This window comes from Musa acuminata, chromosome BXJ2-5, assembly GCF_036884655.1.
Source record: "Musa acuminata AAA Group cultivar baxijiao chromosome BXJ2-5, Cavendish_Baxijiao_AAA, whole genome shotgun sequence".
Classification (NCBI taxonomy): domain Eukaryota; kingdom Viridiplantae; phylum Streptophyta; class Magnoliopsida; order Zingiberales; family Musaceae; genus Musa; species Musa acuminata.
In genome coordinates, this window is record NC_088342.1 from 20,000,486 (window position 1) to 20,019,043 (window position 18,558).

The 18,558-nt window shown below is 49.0% G+C and overlaps 1 protein-coding gene across 1 annotated transcript; it reads left to right on the forward strand.

The window, feature by feature from the left end:
- The first annotated feature begins 77 nt into the window (after nucleotides 1–77).
- LOC135611543 (uncharacterized) lies at nucleotides 78–686 on the forward strand. Its single transcript, XM_065107182.1, has one exon. The coding sequence runs from the start codon at nucleotides 78–80 to the stop codon at nucleotides 684–686; it is 609 nt and encodes a 202-aa protein (XP_064963254.1).
- The last annotated feature ends 17,872 nt before the right edge of the window (nucleotides 687–18,558 follow it).

Genomic DNA, 18,558 nt, shown 5'->3' on the forward strand with positions numbered 1-18,558 from the left:
GGACCATCGCCTCCTTCGATCAGCTCGCCAAGGATTTCGAGCTTAACTTCCTAGCATACGCCCGACCAAAGCCGTCCATGGCGTTGCTCCTAGGGCTCAACCAGAAGGAGGATGAGCCCCTCTCCCATTTTATGAACCGATTTACGACGCAAATCCGTGGATTGTCGGATGCTCACCCCTCTCTCTTGATGCAGGCCTTCATGACTGGCCTGCGCCCCTCCAGGTTCTTCTGGTCGTTCGTAGAGCGGCCCCCGGTCGCGGTTCCCGAGATGCTCCAACGCGCCAGTCAGTTTATCGCCGCGGAAACCTGGATGGCTGGAAAGCGGGAGGAGCACAAAAAGGTCAAGTCAGAGCCGCCCCGACAGCAACAACCCGCCACCTCCCGGCGAAAGTTGGACAGACCTGACCTGAGGCCCCCTCTTCCCGCCTTGAATTCCTCCCGGACTGAAATATTCCTGCACGAGAGGGGAAAGGGGCTCCTCAGGGACCCTCACCCGATGAAGAACCCGCGGGAACTCGCAGACCGTTCGAAGTATTGCCGATTCCATCGACAGCACGGGCACGACACTGAACAGTGCTACAAGTTGAAGAGACAAATCGAGGAGCTCATCCTTAGGGGTCATCTCGGCCAGTACCTCCGGCCGAACAAAGAGCAGTCGCCTCGCCCAGAGGGCCCCGTCGAGTGACATATTGATGTGATAGCTGGGGGCCCCGCATCCGGGGGAGGTTCCATGTCGGGCCGAAAGGCGTATGCCCGAGCCGCTCCAGACGAAGCCTCGGAACATGAGCCCGAGATCACCTTCCCCACCGGAGCTGCCGAGCGACCTGACCACGATGACGCCTTGGTGATATCGGCCAGGGTAGCCAACGCGCAAATAAGGAGGATCATGGTCGACACGGGGAGCTCGGCCGACATACTCTACTTCGATGCCTTCCAGAAGCTGGGCCTGGCCAGGGAAAATCTAAGCCCGATGTGCTCGGCGCTCACCAGTTTCACGGGAGATTCAATATCGCCCCTGGGGGCTATTACTTTGCCCTTGACCCTGGGGACCCCACCAAGGTCGAAGACGGTGATGACCACTTTCCTGGTGGTCGACCTCCCCACTGCTTACAATGCCATACTTGGTCGGCCGACCCTCAATAAGGTCAGAGCCGTCGTCTCGACCTACTACCAGACCATCAAGTTCCCAACCCATGCGGGAGTTGGGGAAGTCACAGGAAGCCCCCGAGAGTCCAAACGGTGCTACCTCACCTCCGTTACATTGGGCAAGAGAGCCAGGACCGAGGCGTCCCTGGAAGACCCGCAGGAAACAAAAAAACTGACTCCCCACCCCGAGCCGAGGGGATCCACTGTTGACATTCCTCTGCGAGAAGCTCGCCCGGACCAGACAGTCAAGGTCGGATCTGAGCTACCCGAACGGGAACGGGAGCAGCTCATCGGTCTCCTACGGGAAAATGCCGACGTCTTCGCCTGGTCCCCGTCAGACATGACGGGTGTTGATCCAGAGGTCGCGGAGCATCACCTCAACATCCCGCCCGACGCTCGCCTAGTGAAACAAAAGCCTCGGCGCCAGGCCCCTGACCGACAACGTGCAATACAAGAGGAGGTGGACAGGCTCTTAGCCGCGGGCTTCATAGAAGAAGCCAAATATCCTCGATGGTTGTCCAATGTAGTCCTCGTGAAAAAACACAATGGAAGCTGGAGGATGTGCGTTGATTATACCAGCCTCAACAATGCATGCCCTAAAGACTGCTACCCCCTCCCAAAGATCGACCAGCTGGTCGATGCAACGGCCGGCCACGCGCGACTCTCTTTTATGGATGCCTACTCAGGGTATAACCAGATCAGGATGGCGCCCAAAGACAGAGAGCACACGACCTTTCTCACCGGTCAAGGGGTGTACTTCTACAAGGTCATGCCGTTCGGGCTAAAGAATGCTGGAGCCACATACCAGAGGACAGTAAACAAGATGTTCGCCCATCAGATCGGGAGGAACATGGAAGTCTACGTGGACGACATGATTGTGAAAAGCCGAGAGGCCGGAACGCACCTTGCAAACCTGGCCGAGGCCTTCGCCACGCTGCGCAAGTTCGGCATGCGGCTCAACCCCACAAAGTGCGCTTTCGGCGTCACCTCCGGGAAGTTCCTCGGGTTCGTTATACACCAGAGAGGAATCGACGCCAACCCGGAGAAGGTTTAGGCAATAATCAATATGTAGTCCCCCCGGACGGTTAAAGACCTGCAACGACTTAACGGCCGACTGGTCGCTCTGTCTCGCTTTCTCGCCCGATCGGGCGATCGTTGCCTCTCATTCTTCAAGGCGCTTAAAAGCCCGAAGAACTTCCAGTGGACATCGGAATGCGAGGAGGCTTTCAAACAAATGAAGCAGCACCTGGCCAGCCTTCCCTGGCTCGCCTCCGTCTCCCCCGGCGAGAGGCTAGGCCTCTACTTGGCGGCCTCCCCACATGCAGTCAGTTCTGTCCTGGTCAAGGAAAGCTCCGGCCAACAGCTCCCGATCTACTACGTCAGCCACGTCCTGAGTGGACCTGAGGAACGTTACCCGCCGATAGAGAAACTCACGCTTGCCCTGGTGCTCTCGGTTCGGAAGTTGCGCCCCTACTTCCAGGCACACCCGGTGGAAGTCGTCACCGACCAACCTCTCCGACAGGTCTTAACAAAATTTGATGTGGCAGGACGGCTCCTCAAATGGGCGGTGGAGCTCGACGAACACGACATAAGATACCTGCCCAGGACCGCCATTAAGGCCTAGGCGGTAGCCGACTTCATCGCGGAGCTGACTCGAATGGAAGATATAAATCTCGAGCAGGCTCCCGAGGCTTGGACCCTACACGTCGACGGCTCGGCCAACTCAAAGGGTGCCGACGCAGGGCTGGTACTCCTCGCCCCCGACGGACGCTCGTTTGAGCGCTCCCTCCGCTTCGGGTTTAAAGCTACCAACAACGAGGCGGAGTATGAGGCGCTCTTAGCAGGACTGAGGCTGGCCCTCGAGATGCAGGTGGTCGCGATACACGTCCACACCGACTCGCAACTTGTGGCCGAGCAGCTCAACGGCGGATACGAAGCTAGGGACACAACCATGGCGAAATACCTAGCCCGGGTAAGGGACCTAACTGCCAAGTTCCATTACTTTACGCTGTCTAATGTTCCGAGGGAAGAAAACGAGCGAGCCGACGCGCTGGCCAAGCTGGCGTCGAGACCAACCCCTGAAGCAGGGACGGAGATTGAGGAACTCCCTGCCCGCACCATCGAAATAGCAACGACGGCCCCAAGCAGCACGCCGATCACATGGGTGCAAGAGCTACTACGCTTCAAAAGGGATGGAACCCTTCCCCTCGACGAAGGCGCGGCTCGGTGCCTGCGTCGCACGCACGCGTGGTACACCGAAGAGTGTAGCCGCCTCTACAAACGGTCCTTCACCTATCCCCTCCTACGATGCTTGGAGCCTGACGAAGCCCGGATGGTCCTAGCCGAAACCCACGAGGGGGTCTGCGGCGAGCACATCGGCGGGCGAACCTTGGCGCACAAAATACTCCGCCAAGGCTACTACTGGCCGACCATGTGCCGGGACGCGAAAGCTTACGTACAGCGGTGCCGGTCATGCCAGCAACACGCCCGCGCACCTCGACAGCCCACGGTCCCGCTCAGCCCCATCGACTGCGCATGGCCATTCGCGCAGTGGGGGCTGGACCTCCTCGGCCCCTTCCCGCCGGCTTCTGGACAGCGGAAGTACATAATTGTAGGAGTAGACTACTTCACAAAGTGGGTCGAGGCCGAGCCACTGGCGACGATCACGGAACAGCAAATAGAGAAATTCGTGTGGAAGAACCTGGTAACTCGGTTCGGGTTGCCCAAGGCCATCATCACTGACAACGGACCTCAGTTCGCCGGCACAAGGTTCCGGGAATTCTGCGCCGGTCATGGCATTCAACTGAGGTTCAGTTTGGTGGCCCACCCTCAGACAAACGGGTTGGCCGAGGTAACCAACCGAACCATCTTGGATGGCCTCAAACGAAGAGTGTCTGCGGCCCGATCGACCTGGACGGACGAGCTCCCTAGTGTGCTGTGATCACTGCGCACCACTCCCAAGACGGCGACCGGAGAATCCCCGTACAGCCTGACGTTCGGAACCGAGGCCGTCCTACCACCCGAAATGGCTATCGCCACGCTTCGGACAAGGAGCTACGATGAGGAAGCCTCGAACCAGGGACTTCGCGCCAGCCTCGACGTGCTCGAGGAGCGACGCGCTGACGCACACCTAAAGGCCCTCTCTCACCAGAGAGCCGTCGTAAGGATCTACAACAGAAAGGTGCAACCCCGACCGATCAGGTTAGGCGATCTAGCCCTACGAAGGGCCGAGGTCAGTGACCCGACCCGAACGAGGGGGAAGCTGGCCCCCAAGTGGGAGGGACCTTATCGGGTCACTAGGGTGGTCCGACCGGGCACCTATCGGCTCACCGCGATGGACGGTTCCCCCTTACCGAGAACATGGAACGTCCAGAACCTCAAAAAATTCTTTGTTTGAGGTCGATACCTATGGTTTCTCTTCCAAGTCGAAGCTTTGCAATTTTTGAAGCTTAAAGACATGCTGGGACAAGACCTCTCTATTTCTGAAGCATGGAATTACAAGACTCAACTGCGACAGAACTCGAAGATTACAAAAGAAGGTTACAGAACTCGATAACAGCTCAGCCAAGCCGACCTCGACATAGTCCTAATCGTCGGAACCCCCGATGCCATCATCGAAAGGAACTTCCTCCAGCATATCCACATCCAAGTCCTCGGGGTGCGAGACAAACGGATCCGCCTCGACCTCCAGCCCGGGATGGCGCGTCTGAAACTGGCCCAGGGCAATCTGGTACCCGTACTCGTAGGTGACCTGCCCCGACCGAACCAGCCCGAGCTGGAAGCCTAAGGACCGCTTATAAGCTTCAATTATTTCCTTCTCCTTCTCTGGCCGCCGCTCCCGCTCGGCCGCCAGAGCTTCCGAGGCCCCCTTCGCGTCGGCTAGGGCTCCCTCCAACCGCCGGGTCAGGACGGCCACCTCGCCTCGGGCTAGGCAAGCCTCGGACTGCGCCCCCCCCAGGAGCCCTCGGAGGTTGTCTCTCTCCTCCTCAGCCGCCTTTGCCTCGGACTTCAAGCGAAGGACTTCGGCCTCCAGCGCCGACGTGCGTTGGTCGGCCGCCCCCGCTTCAACCCGGAGGCGCGTCACCTCCACCTCGAGCTCCAAGGAGCGCTGTTCGGCTGCCGCGATCGCCTCCGGTGCCGCCCCTGCGTGAACCTCCTCGAGCTGCCTGCGCAGCTCGGTATTCCGGTCGCACAGGATGCCCAGCGCCCGACCTGCATCGCGTACGCGATCCGCCAACGCCATGGCGTAGTGCTGGCCCTGCGAAAGGAAAGTCAGAACAATCCTCGGACAAACCACAGGCCGGAAATCAACGATTGGACGCTTACCCACAGTAATGACTTCACGGATTTACCGAGCAGTACGTCAGAGGGCATGGTATACATCTCCCGAGCCATGTCGGGATGCAGCCCTCCTCGGATGAACGCGGCCGCGGTCTCCCCGTCGGCCCACACCCGGGTCGCGCGGGTCAGTCCACCCCAGCGGGCTACCAGCTGGTCGGAAGGCTGGCCCTCTGTAAGCTCGCCCATCAGGCGCGCCTGATAGGAGTCGTTCGGCGGCCCCGCGGGCAGACGACACAAATCCCGGATCGAAGGCTCCCTAGGCGCCTTCCCCGCCACTTCATTGCTCGGGCCGGCCTCGCCCCGACCTCGTCCTCGCCTGTCGCGCGAGCCCGACTCCGCCGCCCCCACGCTCTCCTGAGCCCTTGGGGGAGTCGGTTTCTTCGAAGCAGCGACCTTGGCCTTCTTTCGAGGACGGACGACCTCGAGCTCCACCGGCGCTCTCTGGTGCCGACACCCAGGCCGACCTGGCGCCGCGGAGATGCGGCACGCGGGACGCATCCTCCATGCACCACAGCGAGGTTCGCCGTCTCTGCACAAGCATATCGACCCCGATTAGTATCCCAAAGGAGAAAAATAAAACTGGAAGGCCCACCGCCACCTTCTCAAGGCATACCTCGAGGTACCGGGCTCAAGCCCGCCTCGACCAACCACGCCTCGGTCATCTTTCGGATGACTCTGGAGGACGGTAGGATCTCCTTCAATCTTCGAAGGGCTCGGAGCTCCCCCTCATCCAAGGCCGGGGCAGTATTATCGACTGCGCGCGCCGCCCACCGGAGCCCGAAGTTCCAACTCTCCGGATGACAAACATAGAAGAAGCGCTCCTTCCACCCCTTGTTGCTGGAAGGAGCCCCGCTGACCCGGAAACCCAGTCGGGCGGACAAGTAATAGCCCCCCGACCCCCTGGACAGACGAAAACAGGAGATTTATGATGGGGTGGAACGGAAGGCGTAGCCTGGCCTCGAAGGCATCCACGGTTAGGGCAAAGCCCTTGGTATGGGATCATACGCCCGCTGCCCCGGCTCAGGGGCAATAAGCGTGAACTCCGCCGGGATACCGTAACGATCCCGAAGGAGGCCAAGCGACGACTCGCTCACGGTGGAGTCGAGATCGTGCGGCCACATCAGCGATTCAAGGGCTTTGGTGGCCCTTTCCTCGGACGACGAGCGGGAGCTCGCCAACGCCACCTCCTCGCCGACGGCCCTAGAAAGAGGAGGCGAAGGAGAGAACGAAGGAGGGGAAGCCATCCTTACCGAGCTCTTGGGAGGTGGGGCGGCTGAAGAGTGCTAGGCTAAATCACCCAAAGAGGGGGTCGAAGCAGATGCAGGTACCAAGAAGTGGAAGAGACCAACGGAGCGCTACTTGTAGCCGGTTTCCCGCCGAAACGGCGACCTTTCCCCTCCTAAAGTGCGCTGCGAAGACGCAAACGTCGCATCGCCATAACTACGACGGGCGCGGCGTTTAAATCACAGCACGGTGCAAAGTACGGGGTCCCTGATCATGTAAACCTCGAAAACCGGCGACACCTAGGAGGGGTGGCCCTTTGATCTTCCCCAGGGAAAAAGCAACCTGGCCGCCCGCACCCGCGCGACGGTCAAACGACCAAACGCTGATCAAGAACCAAAGTACTACCTCGGTCGTATTGCACCCGAGGCCCCCACCTTGGCGTAGCCTTCCTACACCGAGCACCTCGGCCGATCTCTGCCGAGACCCCCCTCGGCGCGGCTCGACCGCCTGCCGTGTTCCTTGGCCGAGTGGTGCCCGAGGCCGCGTCCTCGCGTCCTGCCCGCCTGATCGTGCTACTCGGTCGCATGGCTCCTGAGATCACACCTGCGCGGTCACCCCGCCTGTTGTGCTCCTCGGCCCTTGGCTTTACGCCTCCCGAGATCACACCTGCGTGGTCACCCCGCCTGTTGTGCTCCTCGGCCCTCGGCTTTACGCCTCCCGAGATCACACCTGCGCGGTCACCCCACCTGTTGTGCTCCTCGGCCCTCGGCTTTACGCCTCCTGAGATCACACCTGCGCGGTCACCCCGCCTATTGTGCTCCTCGACCCTCGGCTCTACGCCTCCCGAGATCACACTTGCGCGGTCACCCCGCCTGTTGTGCTCCTCGGCCCTCGGCTTTATGCCTCCGGAGATCACACCTGCGCGGTCACCCCGCCTGTTGTGCTCCTCGGCCCTCGGCTTTACGCCTCCCGAGATCACACCTGCGCGGTCACCCCGCCTGTTGTGCTCCTCGGCCCTTGGCTTTACGCCTCCCGAGATCACACCTGCGTGGTCACCCCGCCTGTTGTGCTCCTCAGCCCTCGGCTTTACGCCTCCCGAGATCACACCTGCGCGGTCACCCCGCCTGTTGTGCTCCTCGGCCCTCGGCTTTACGCCTCCCGAGATCACACCTGCGCGGTCACCCCGCCTATTGTGCTCCTCGGCCCTCGGCTTTACGCCTCCCGAGATCACACCTGCGCGGTCACCCCGCCTGTTGTGCTCCTTGGCCCTCGGCTTTAGGCCTCCCGAGATCACACCTGCGCGGTCACCCCGCCTGTTGTGCTCCTCGGCCCTCGGCTCTACGCCTCCCGAGATCCCACCTGCGTGGTCACCCCGCCTGTTGTGCTCCTCGGCCCTCGGCTTTACGCCTCCCGAGATCACACCTGCGCGGTCACCCCGCCTGCGTCGTGCCCCGCGGCCCTCAGCCCCGCGCCATCCCAGGACCACACCCGCGCGGTCACCCCGCCCGCGGTGTGCTCCTCGGTCCTCATCGGTTCCTTTGCCCCCGAGGCCAATCCTACTCGGCCCCCCGACTAAATCGCGCGCCTCGTCCTTGTACTGCTCTAGGAAGCCACGCCTCGGACTCCCCACACGCAAAGCCGACGCATGGCTCCTTTCGGGTGGGGCATATGATAGGGGTAAGAAAAATTGATTTGACGTAACACCCCGGATTTGACGTAATACACCCCCACGTCAGACACCCTGGGCGGCACACTGCCCTAGAACGAGCATTAATAACGACACGACACGCACCCACACCCACCGTACCCGAACAACCTCCTCGGCTGACCCCTCGGGACCGGCCGAGGCAGGCGAAGGCGCTGACTGACACCCCCATGCCCTGCGGCGGCTCGGCCTCCCACGCAACGTCCATAACGACGACAGACGCCGTCAGAGGTACGACCCTACCCCGACAGGATGGCACATCAGGTAACATCAAACCTATTTATAAATACGCCCTGGCTCCCCACGGGCAGGGGGGGAACTCAAAAAAACTCCTCTCCCCCATCACTAACTTGATCGTCGGAGGGGTCGGGCCGAGCAACCGACCCGACCTGTGTGCAGGTACTCGATCGCTGCTGAATCCACTTGGCGCCGCAGAACTTTCCAGCCAGGTCCCCTGTGTCAGCCACCATAACACCCCGAGGGAAGCCACATCTGATCCCAGCCATTCGGAGCCCGGAACCAGCCGCGTCGACCCCGAGGTCACGACTAAAAAAGTTACGAATCCGTAATAGAAATGGTGATGCCAAATCACTTGAAACACTTTTCCACAATTAACTCTTCACTATGGTGCATTAATTGATTAGGCAATAACACACAGACCTGATCTTATTCCACGTGAAGTTCAATGGTGGTTAGAAGGGTTAGTCACGCATGTCAGGCCATCAATTTCGAATGCACCCTATAGTGTACTGATAAGGTGCAAAGAAGTACTATTCTTGATCACCATTTCATCAAAATGTTCTATTAGCTTGGTTTTTGGCAATCAAATCTCAAGTTTCAAATCTCATTTATTATAAAATATATGATATGATCATTATTTTTAATTAACATGGCATCTAAAATTGATTTTCTTATCAACCCTTTTATCTTCTAAATGATTACAGAAGAATCACTGCTAATATGAAAATGTCTACAAAGAAACATTAATTTGATTATTGCAAGTCTTGTTGGGCGTACCCTTACGTAAATTTTATACTGAAAACAAGATAATCGATTTTTTTGACAAAAAATTTACATCAACCGAGTCTCCTGAACCGTATCAAGCACCAACGAGTTATCAATGTAGAACCAATCACTGTATTTGTTTAAGACGCAGAAGCCATAAGTAACTCTTATGGGCAGACATCTTACTGCAAATAGAAGTTACAAGCACAAGTAAAAGGAAGGTGAATCTAGTCAGCATCAAATGCCCAAACCTATCTTCTTTAGACACGTATCAGATCGTGATATTTTCATCACTCTTCAATCTTCATGTCTCTTCTCTCTCATCCTTCATCTTAACTTTAAGACGTCATGGTATAGACTATGAGAAGGACCAGTAGGGCTGAACACTAATCCCTGCAACCCAGAATCTGGAATCCTGAACGTGGAGGAGCTACGATCCGGTGGATGCACAAACTTGCAGTTGGGGCACGACAAGGCAGCCTCATCACCAGCATCCATGCCGACAGCGGCCACCATATCTTTCGGGTCATCGACATGGTCGAGGGGCACCCATGACGAGGAGGAGAGAGCTTGTAAGGTTGAGCTAGAGGTCGAGGTCGAGGTCGAGACTCGATGGTGACCTTGCTGGCGCTGAGCTCAACCTCAGGTCTTTGGAGGTCCTTCTGTGCGTCCTGTTATTGTAGAAGTGTATCTTCCGCGACTGTCACGTGGTTACTCCCCTTTCATCTCCTAGTAGAATCACACAAGTCTCTCTACCATAATATTGAGAGACAATGCTTGTTAAACTTTGTGGTTTAGAATATGTAGTCTTATATAATTAGATAAGATATATTATAATTCTAATTAGATTATGTGACTTAGATTATGTAGTCTTATATAATTAGAAAAGATATATTATAATTTTTATTATATTCTGATTATAATTATCAATCAATAAAAAGAAATTATATAGCTAATTACAGATTATCCTGTAATTAGCTATCTTTAGTATCCTAGTGCTTATGCTTTCAAAAGTTACATTGAGATCACTTGTGAAAGTGAAATATTTAACCGTGTTGCTCCAACAAAATCCCTCTCTCTCTTGATTTTTAATCTTATGAAATTATCATTTTAATCTTGTATATAGATCTCAATGTTTCACTTTCATAATTATATGGATCCTAATATAACTTTTGAAAGTTTAAGAACTAAGGTATTAAAGATAACTAATTATAAGGATAATATATAATTAACCCAAATTCCATGTATGATAGGATTTCTGAAGAGATGATATTGATTAGAGGGACTCTCCTAATCAGTTATTCTAAATGCTCTACTCTCTCTATCACACATGATATGATATGATACGATACAACATGATCAAGATTGTACATTTATTATTATATCCCTTTAGTTCTTATTCCATCTCTCATAGTGATCCTGTGAAGGATAAAAAGAAAGAAGAAAGTGAGTTAGTTCTTTTTGCAAATCGATGTTATTACATTCTACTTATTGAACTACGGAATGTATTCTATAAATCAAATAAATGTATTCTGAATGGTATCGAAAGGTACACATCCTAATCTTGATTTATTATTATTTGATCTTAAATTATAACATTAAATTTATTTCACATAATAATATGATTATGATTTTATGCTTATAATTGATATTAAAACCTATTGTTTTGAAATCAAATACCTTAAATCATAAAAGTATATAGATTTATTTTGTATTTAACCTTTACTTGTGAAAGGGTGATTTTTGTTCCATGTTTAAATCACATGATGCATGCACTATTCAATCTATTTGTTTCGTGTTCTCCATGCCTACTTGCGGGTGATGTAGGTTTACTCATCCACACAAGTGGAGTTGCAAATGAGAGTTGCTACCCTATCCTAGTTGATGTACTACATCGCTATCTTAGTGTTATTGACAGTACTATGTGCATTGGTACGAGTGTTAGCCATAGGTATCTTGCAAGTTAATCACGTAAGTAATGACATATGTGACACGTTACATAATCTTTTTTTCTTATTATTAGTATTTTCTCACTTTATGTTGTATGTTGCAGTTAGGATCAAGTCGGCACTAAGAGGGGGGGGGGGTAAATTAGTGCTATCGTAAACCTTACATCGATTTTAAAATCTTAGTACGATTAAAAACGATATCCAAAAAAAGTTTAACTTGAAAGTGTACGTAAGCATAGTAAATAAGTAAGTAAAATAGTTTACAATTAAAATAAAAATCTTAAAGTAAATGGAAACCGAGTTTTATAGTGGTTCGGTCGTTATAACCTATGTCTACTCCCGATTCCTCTTTCGTCGAGACCACCAGTATTCACTAACGATCTTTCTTCAATGGGTGAAGACCAACTACCATCTTACTATTGAATCTCGGATTTTGATGATGAAGTCAATTGTCATTTATTATCTAATCCATATGTTGAGATAAGTGTGCAGGATTAACTACGATGGAAGTAAGACATGCAGCAGGAGTTACGCCGGAGTCAAGACCATGATCACGTTGGGGGTTCGAGAGTTCGACGGAAGTCCGGACGGTTGTCGGAGGTTCTACGGGAACAAATCTGAAAAGTCCAGGAGCTTGCCAAAGAAGCTCATCGGAACTTGCCAAGTGGATCGTCGCAAGTCCAGGAGTTTGCCGGAAGTCCGCCGGAGCATCGCTGAAGGTTCGTTGGATGTTCACTGGAAATTCGTCGGAAGCTCGCCGGAAGAAGCGATTGACGTACCGGGGTAAGTTGTAGTAAATGTCTTAAGAAATATCATAGTTAGCATGTAGATTAAATTAGGAATGGGAGGTGATCCCATTAACTTAATCTGGGGGCAATTGGGCCCTTGATAAACCCAAATTGGGCTGAACGGATCAACCCATTCGGACCAGAATTCCTGCTAGGCGGTGGCACCGCCCAGGAGATGGTTGTTGGGAAATCTTGGGGGCGACATCATATGCGCAGTGGAAGAACAAGAAAACAAAATCCCCGATTCCCAAAGAGATGTTCGTCGTCATGCGAAGATTGGTACGCAAAATCCGTGAAACTTAAAACTGCGTATAGAGTAGATTGTGTTACCTAGGAAGATCGTATATCCCTGTTTCCTTGCAGATCCTTAGGAGAGGGTGAAGGAGGTCAAGCGTCCTCCTCTCTAGCGGTGATCCACATAGCAGGGTTGCGACGACGCTCCTCAAAACTCCAGGCCTGTTCTGAGGTGGAAAGGGAGAGGAGAATAGGAAAGGCAAGCAAAGGCTCTAGCCTATGAGGCTCTGAATCCCTCCTATTTATAGAGGTCACCTGTCAAACCCTAATGGGTCCCCTATAGTGGATATTGGATCTGCATCCAATAAGACAAGGGCTCCGTCGGATATCTCATATCTGAACATCTACTCATCGCAATGCCTACCATATGTGTATGATCCTCTAGGCCCAATATCGAGCTGGCCATGAGTCATACCTGTTAGAACTCCTTCTAACTCAGTGAATTATTATCTCTGTAATAATTCACTCGACTCATCGACTACGGACGTACTAGGCCACTACGCCGTAGTCTCCAAACGATACAGGGGAATCCAATCCATTGGACCTGTCTATCCTCAGTTACCGTGTACCTATAGTCCCTCATCCCTCTAATATCCCATAGACCGTATATCGAGCATGGTGCTATCAGACCCATACGGTTTCTACTCGAGTCTCGCTCTAATCGGATTCTCCCGGAGAACTCTTTCTCTCTCAACCCGAATGACCCTAGCCAGGGATTTGTCTGAGCAAGAACACATGGGATATTTCTCTCATGACGCCGAGAGTGGATGATCCTCTATCGACACTCAATAGCCCTCGTAAGGTCGACTACCACTCCCAATGACCAACTGTACTAGATCTGGGATAACCAAACATATAAGTCTGGTATCAAAGAATGGAGCACTCATACAGGACATCCTTGGTATCTCAAGTCTAAGGACCAAATACACCACTAGGACTACGGAATCGCTGTCTGACAATAAGGCATCATCAACCATCCAGCATTCCGTAAGCGGATCAATCAGTGAACTCATTCTCCAATAAGCACCTGTACTGTATCCCTAGTGTCCCTACACGAGCAACTATGAGACCAGCTGCATCTATCATATAGACGGGTATACAGCACACCAGTCTGTCCGGTTATCACGATGTCCCTCTCGAGTAACCTATGACCGGGATTATTTAGGATATGTGTTTAAAGGTGAATTGATTTTATTATCGTGATCTCATCACGATCCGATTCCCATTGCACAAATCCAAAGACATCACAATATATATATACATTTATGCAATAGTTATAAAGTGATATATGCCAAAATATAATAAGCAAAAAGATTCTGTATCAAGTCACATATGCCATCACTCACGTGATTGGCTTGCTGGGCACCTATGACTAGCAATGGTCTCCCAGGAATGCTAAGCGGTGCAACCGCCCAGGTCAAGTGGTGGCACCGCCCGGGCTTAGTCTCCGAGCGAGACTAGGCGGTGCAACTGCCCTAGTCAGGCGGTGGCACCACCTGGGCTCAGTCTCCGAGCGAGACTAGGCGGTGCAACCGCCCTTGTCAGGCGGTGGCACCGCCCAAAGGCTCAGTCTCCGAGCTACCAAGCGGTTGTACCACCCTAGTCAGGAGGTAGTACCGCTAGGACCTTGGAAATCCGGGAAAAGACATTTTTGAGCTCCAAATTCAAACTAGTTTGGGGCCTATATATACCCCACCCTTTCTTGCATGAAAGGACACCGAAAAACCAATCTTACTATGTGATTTTTAGAGTTCAAAAGTGTTGTAAAGGCTAGAAATTCTCCTCCCTCTTTTCTTTCAAGTTTTGATCTTTCAAGAGAGGAGAGAAAAATTCTGTTAGGGTTATCTCCTAATCCCGTCAAAAGGAGTGAAACTATAAAAGGGTGGTTGGCCTTCGCCTATTGAAGGAAAGCCTCTAGTGGACGTCGGTGACCTCATCGGAGGAGGAAGCCAAACGTGGATGTAGGTTAAGATTGACCGAACCACTCTAAATCTCGGTTTGCATTTACTTTATATTCTCTATCTTAACTGCAAACTGCCTCCATAGCTTTACTTTAACTGCACTTTGCCTAATCTAAGTTAAAGCAACTTCTGAATCGGCTTTCATACCGAATCGCTTTTATCGTACGAACGTCGTATTTCGGTTTGCAATTACATTCTGTTCTCTATCTTAACTACAAACTGCCTCTATATCTTTACTTTAACTGCATCTCATTTGATCACAAGTTAAAGTGATTTTTGAATCGGCTTTCTTATCAAAATCATTTTTATCATATGAACGTCATTTTAAATCGTCGAAAGTTTTCCACTGCACTAATTCACCCCCCCCCCACCCTCGTCTTAGTGCTCTTGATCCTAACAATTGGTATCAGAGCAGGGTTCACTCTCAAACGGATTAAAACCCAAGAGAGATGGCATACGTTGGAAACCAAGAGGGCCACTTTATTACACGTCCACCCATGTTCAATAGGACAGACTACACCTATTGAAAGACCCGAATGAGGATCTTCCTTATTTTAATGGATTTTGAACTTTGGAATCTTGTCGAAAATGGATTTTTGAAGTCTTCTCTTCCAATGATCGATTGGAATGAATTGGAGAAGAAGACTTTCGCTCTTAATGCAAAAGCTATGAATGCCTTATTTTGTGCGCTTGATAAAAATGAGTTGAATCGTGTTTCGGTTTGTGAAACCGCGTTTGATATTTGGCATACACTCGAAGTGACTCACGAAGGCACAAGTAGAGTGAAAGAGTCAAAAATCAATCTTTTGATATATTCTTTTGAACTTTTCCGAATGAAACCGAGCGAGACTATTGGCAACATATACACCCATTTCACGGATGTCGTCAATGGTCTAAAAGGACTCGGCAAAAGTTTTTCAGATTTTGAGCTCGTAAATAAGATTCTAAGATCCCTTCCTAAGAGTTAGGACCCGAAAGTCACTACTATTCAAGAGGCTAAAGATTTAAACAACTTCCATCTTGAAGAACTAATCGGGTCATTAATGACATATGAAATGACTTACAAGGCTCATGAAGAGCAAGAAGACATCTTTCCAAAGAACAGGAAGGATATGGCACTTAGAACTTTAGATGACCACTTGAGAGAAAACTCAAGTGATAAGGACTGTGACGATGACTTGGCACTTCTAACAAGGAAATTCAAATAATTCATTAAGAAAAACAAGTTTGAAAATGACAAAAAAAATAAATTTGAACCTAAAAAGGACTAAGTTATTTGCTACGGGTGCAAAAAGCCGGAACACTACAAAAGTGATTGTCCCCAAGCCAAGAAGAGAACATCAAAGAAGAAGGTGCTCAAAGCAACGTGGGATGACTCGAGCGCGTCCAAAGAAGAGGAGTCCAACACCGAGCAAGTTGCTCATTACGCCTTAATGGCCATCGGAGAGGAGGTAACAAATTTAATTGATGTAGATTTATCATTTGATGAATTATTAAATGCCTTCCATGACTTATTTGATGAATGTAAAACAATTAGTAGAAAATATAAATTTCTAAAAAATAAGCATGATAGTCTTGTTAGCAATTTTGATAAATTAAAAACTAAATATCATGATAGTTTAGCTCAATGTGAAAAATGCCATAATCTAGAAACTATCCAAAAGGATAATTTGCTACTTAAGGATGCCTTGAAGAAATTCGAGGTTGGTAGCAAGTCTTTGAACATGATCCTTACAAATAAGGGTCACGTTCCTAAAAGAAATGGAATCGGATTTGTGAGAAGTCCTCATCAAAATCCAACCACCTTCATAAAAGGCCCTATCTTACATGTTCGGCACCAAAGTAAATGCAACTTTTGTTGCAAACATGGACATAAAACGTATCATTGTCCATTCAAGAAAATTAGCCCGAACAAACTGATTTGGGTTCCTAAAGGAACCATGATAAACTCTATGCAACATAATAAACAATGTATATCAGTTTTTGAGGCACCCAAAAGTAAATGGGTACCTAAAAATTATCCTTTCTTGTAGAGACATACACCATCACAAGCTAGGAGCAAGAGATGGTACCTTGATAGTGGATGCTCAAGACATATAACCGGAGATCCATCTTAATTCTCTAAGCTCACTAGCATAAACGAAGGCTATGTCATCTTTGGAGACAACAACAAGGGTAAAATCATTGGCAAAGGAACCATAGGTAATAAATCCAACTTCTTTATTGAAGATGTTTTGTTAGTTGATGATTTAAAACATAACCTCTTGAGTATTAGTCAATTATGTGATAAAGGATATATCGTCAAATTCGAATCTAATGCTTGCATCATTAAAAAACCACACAAAAACACATCTATGATTGTATTAAAACAGAATCACGTATATACCATTGACATCAATGATCTTTGCAATGAAATGTGTTTCTCGGTTTTGAATTAGGATGTTTGGCTTTGGCTTAGGAGATTAGGTCATGCTAGCATGAAACTAATCACTCAAATATCATCCAAAAAACTTGTACGAGGAATTCCTCATATAAAGTTCATCAAAGATAATGTGTGTGACACTTATCAATTAGGAAAACAAATTAAGGGTAGTTTCAAATCTAAGAATCAAATAAGCACATCTAGGCCTTTACAATTGATCCATATGGACTTGTTCGGACCAATCTCTACATCAAGCCTAGGAGGTAGCAAATATGCCTTCGTCATTATAGATGACTATAGTAGATACACATGGACTTATTTCTTGAAACACAAAAATGAATGCTTTAGATATTTCACCAAGTTTTGTAAACTTGTTCAAAATGAAAAAGGTTTTATGATTTCATCAATTTGAAGTGATTACGGTTGTGAATTTCAAAACCGTGATTTCTAAGAATTTTGTGAATCTAATGGATACAACCACAACTTCTCTACTCCAAGAAATCCTTAATAAAATGGAGTAGTAGAAAGAAAAAATAAAAATTTACAAGAAATGGCAAGAACCATGTTGAAAGAACATAGCCTACCCAAATATTTTTGGGCCGAAGCTGTAAACACTATATGCTATATTTTGAATAGAGTTCTAGTAAGACGCTTACTCACCAAAACTCCCTATGAGTTGTAGAATAATAAAAAACTCAATGTTTCATATTTTAAAGTTTTTGGGTGTAAGTGTTTTATCTTGAATGAAAAAGATGCCTTCGGAAAATTTGATGCTAAATCCGATAAAGGAATTTTTCTTGGTTATTCTTCGGTTTCTAAAGCTTTTCGTATCTTCAATAAAAGAACTTTAATTATAGAAGAATCCATTCATATTGTTTTCAATGAGATTTTTGAAATCAAGAAAAATAATTTTGATGATGATGTTAATTTCGATTCTTTGAATTTAATTGAAATCCATTCTCCAACTAGCAACTTGGATGCATCCACTTCTAAAACATCCTTACCCAAGGATTGGAAGTATATAGATGCTCATCCTAAGGAGCTAATCCTAGGAGACACATCTAAGGGGGTTCAAACACGTTCTTTTCTTAAAACTTTTGTGCCAACGTCGCTTTTCTCTCCCAAATTAAACCTAAATGTATTGACGAAGCCATGAAAGATGATTCATGGATTATCGCAATACACGATGAGTTAAATCAATTTGAGAGAAATGAGGTATGGAAACTTATTCCTAGGCCAAATGACCATTTAGTTATTGGTACTAAATGAGTCTTTAGAAATAAGCAAGATGAATCTGGTATCATGGTTAGAAACAAGGCTAGATCAGTGGCCAAAGGTTTCAACCAAGAAGAAAGTATCGATCACGAAGAAACCTTCGCTCCTGTGGCTAGATTAGAAGCCATAAGGATGCTCCTTACCTATGCTAGTAATAATAATTTTAAGTTGTTTCAAATGGATGTTAAAAGCATTTTTCTTAATGGCTTTATTTTTGAAAAAGTTTATGTTGAATAACCTCCCGGATTTGAAAATAATAGCCTACCTAATCATGTATTTAAATTAACTAAAGCTCTCTATGGTTTAAAACAAGCCCCAAGGGCTTGGTATGATAGACTTAGTAAAACAAGCCCCAAGGGCTTGGTATGATAGACTTAGTACTTTTATTATTGAAAATAATTTCACAAAAGGCAAGGTCGATACTACATTGTTTATCAAGAATTTTAA

Bases quoted from the DNA above. Each gene is read 5' to 3' on its own strand.
- LOC135611543 (XM_065107182.1), top strand. From the start codon at position 78: ATGGCGTTGCTCCTAGGGCTCAACCAGAAGGAGGATGAGCCCCTCTCC.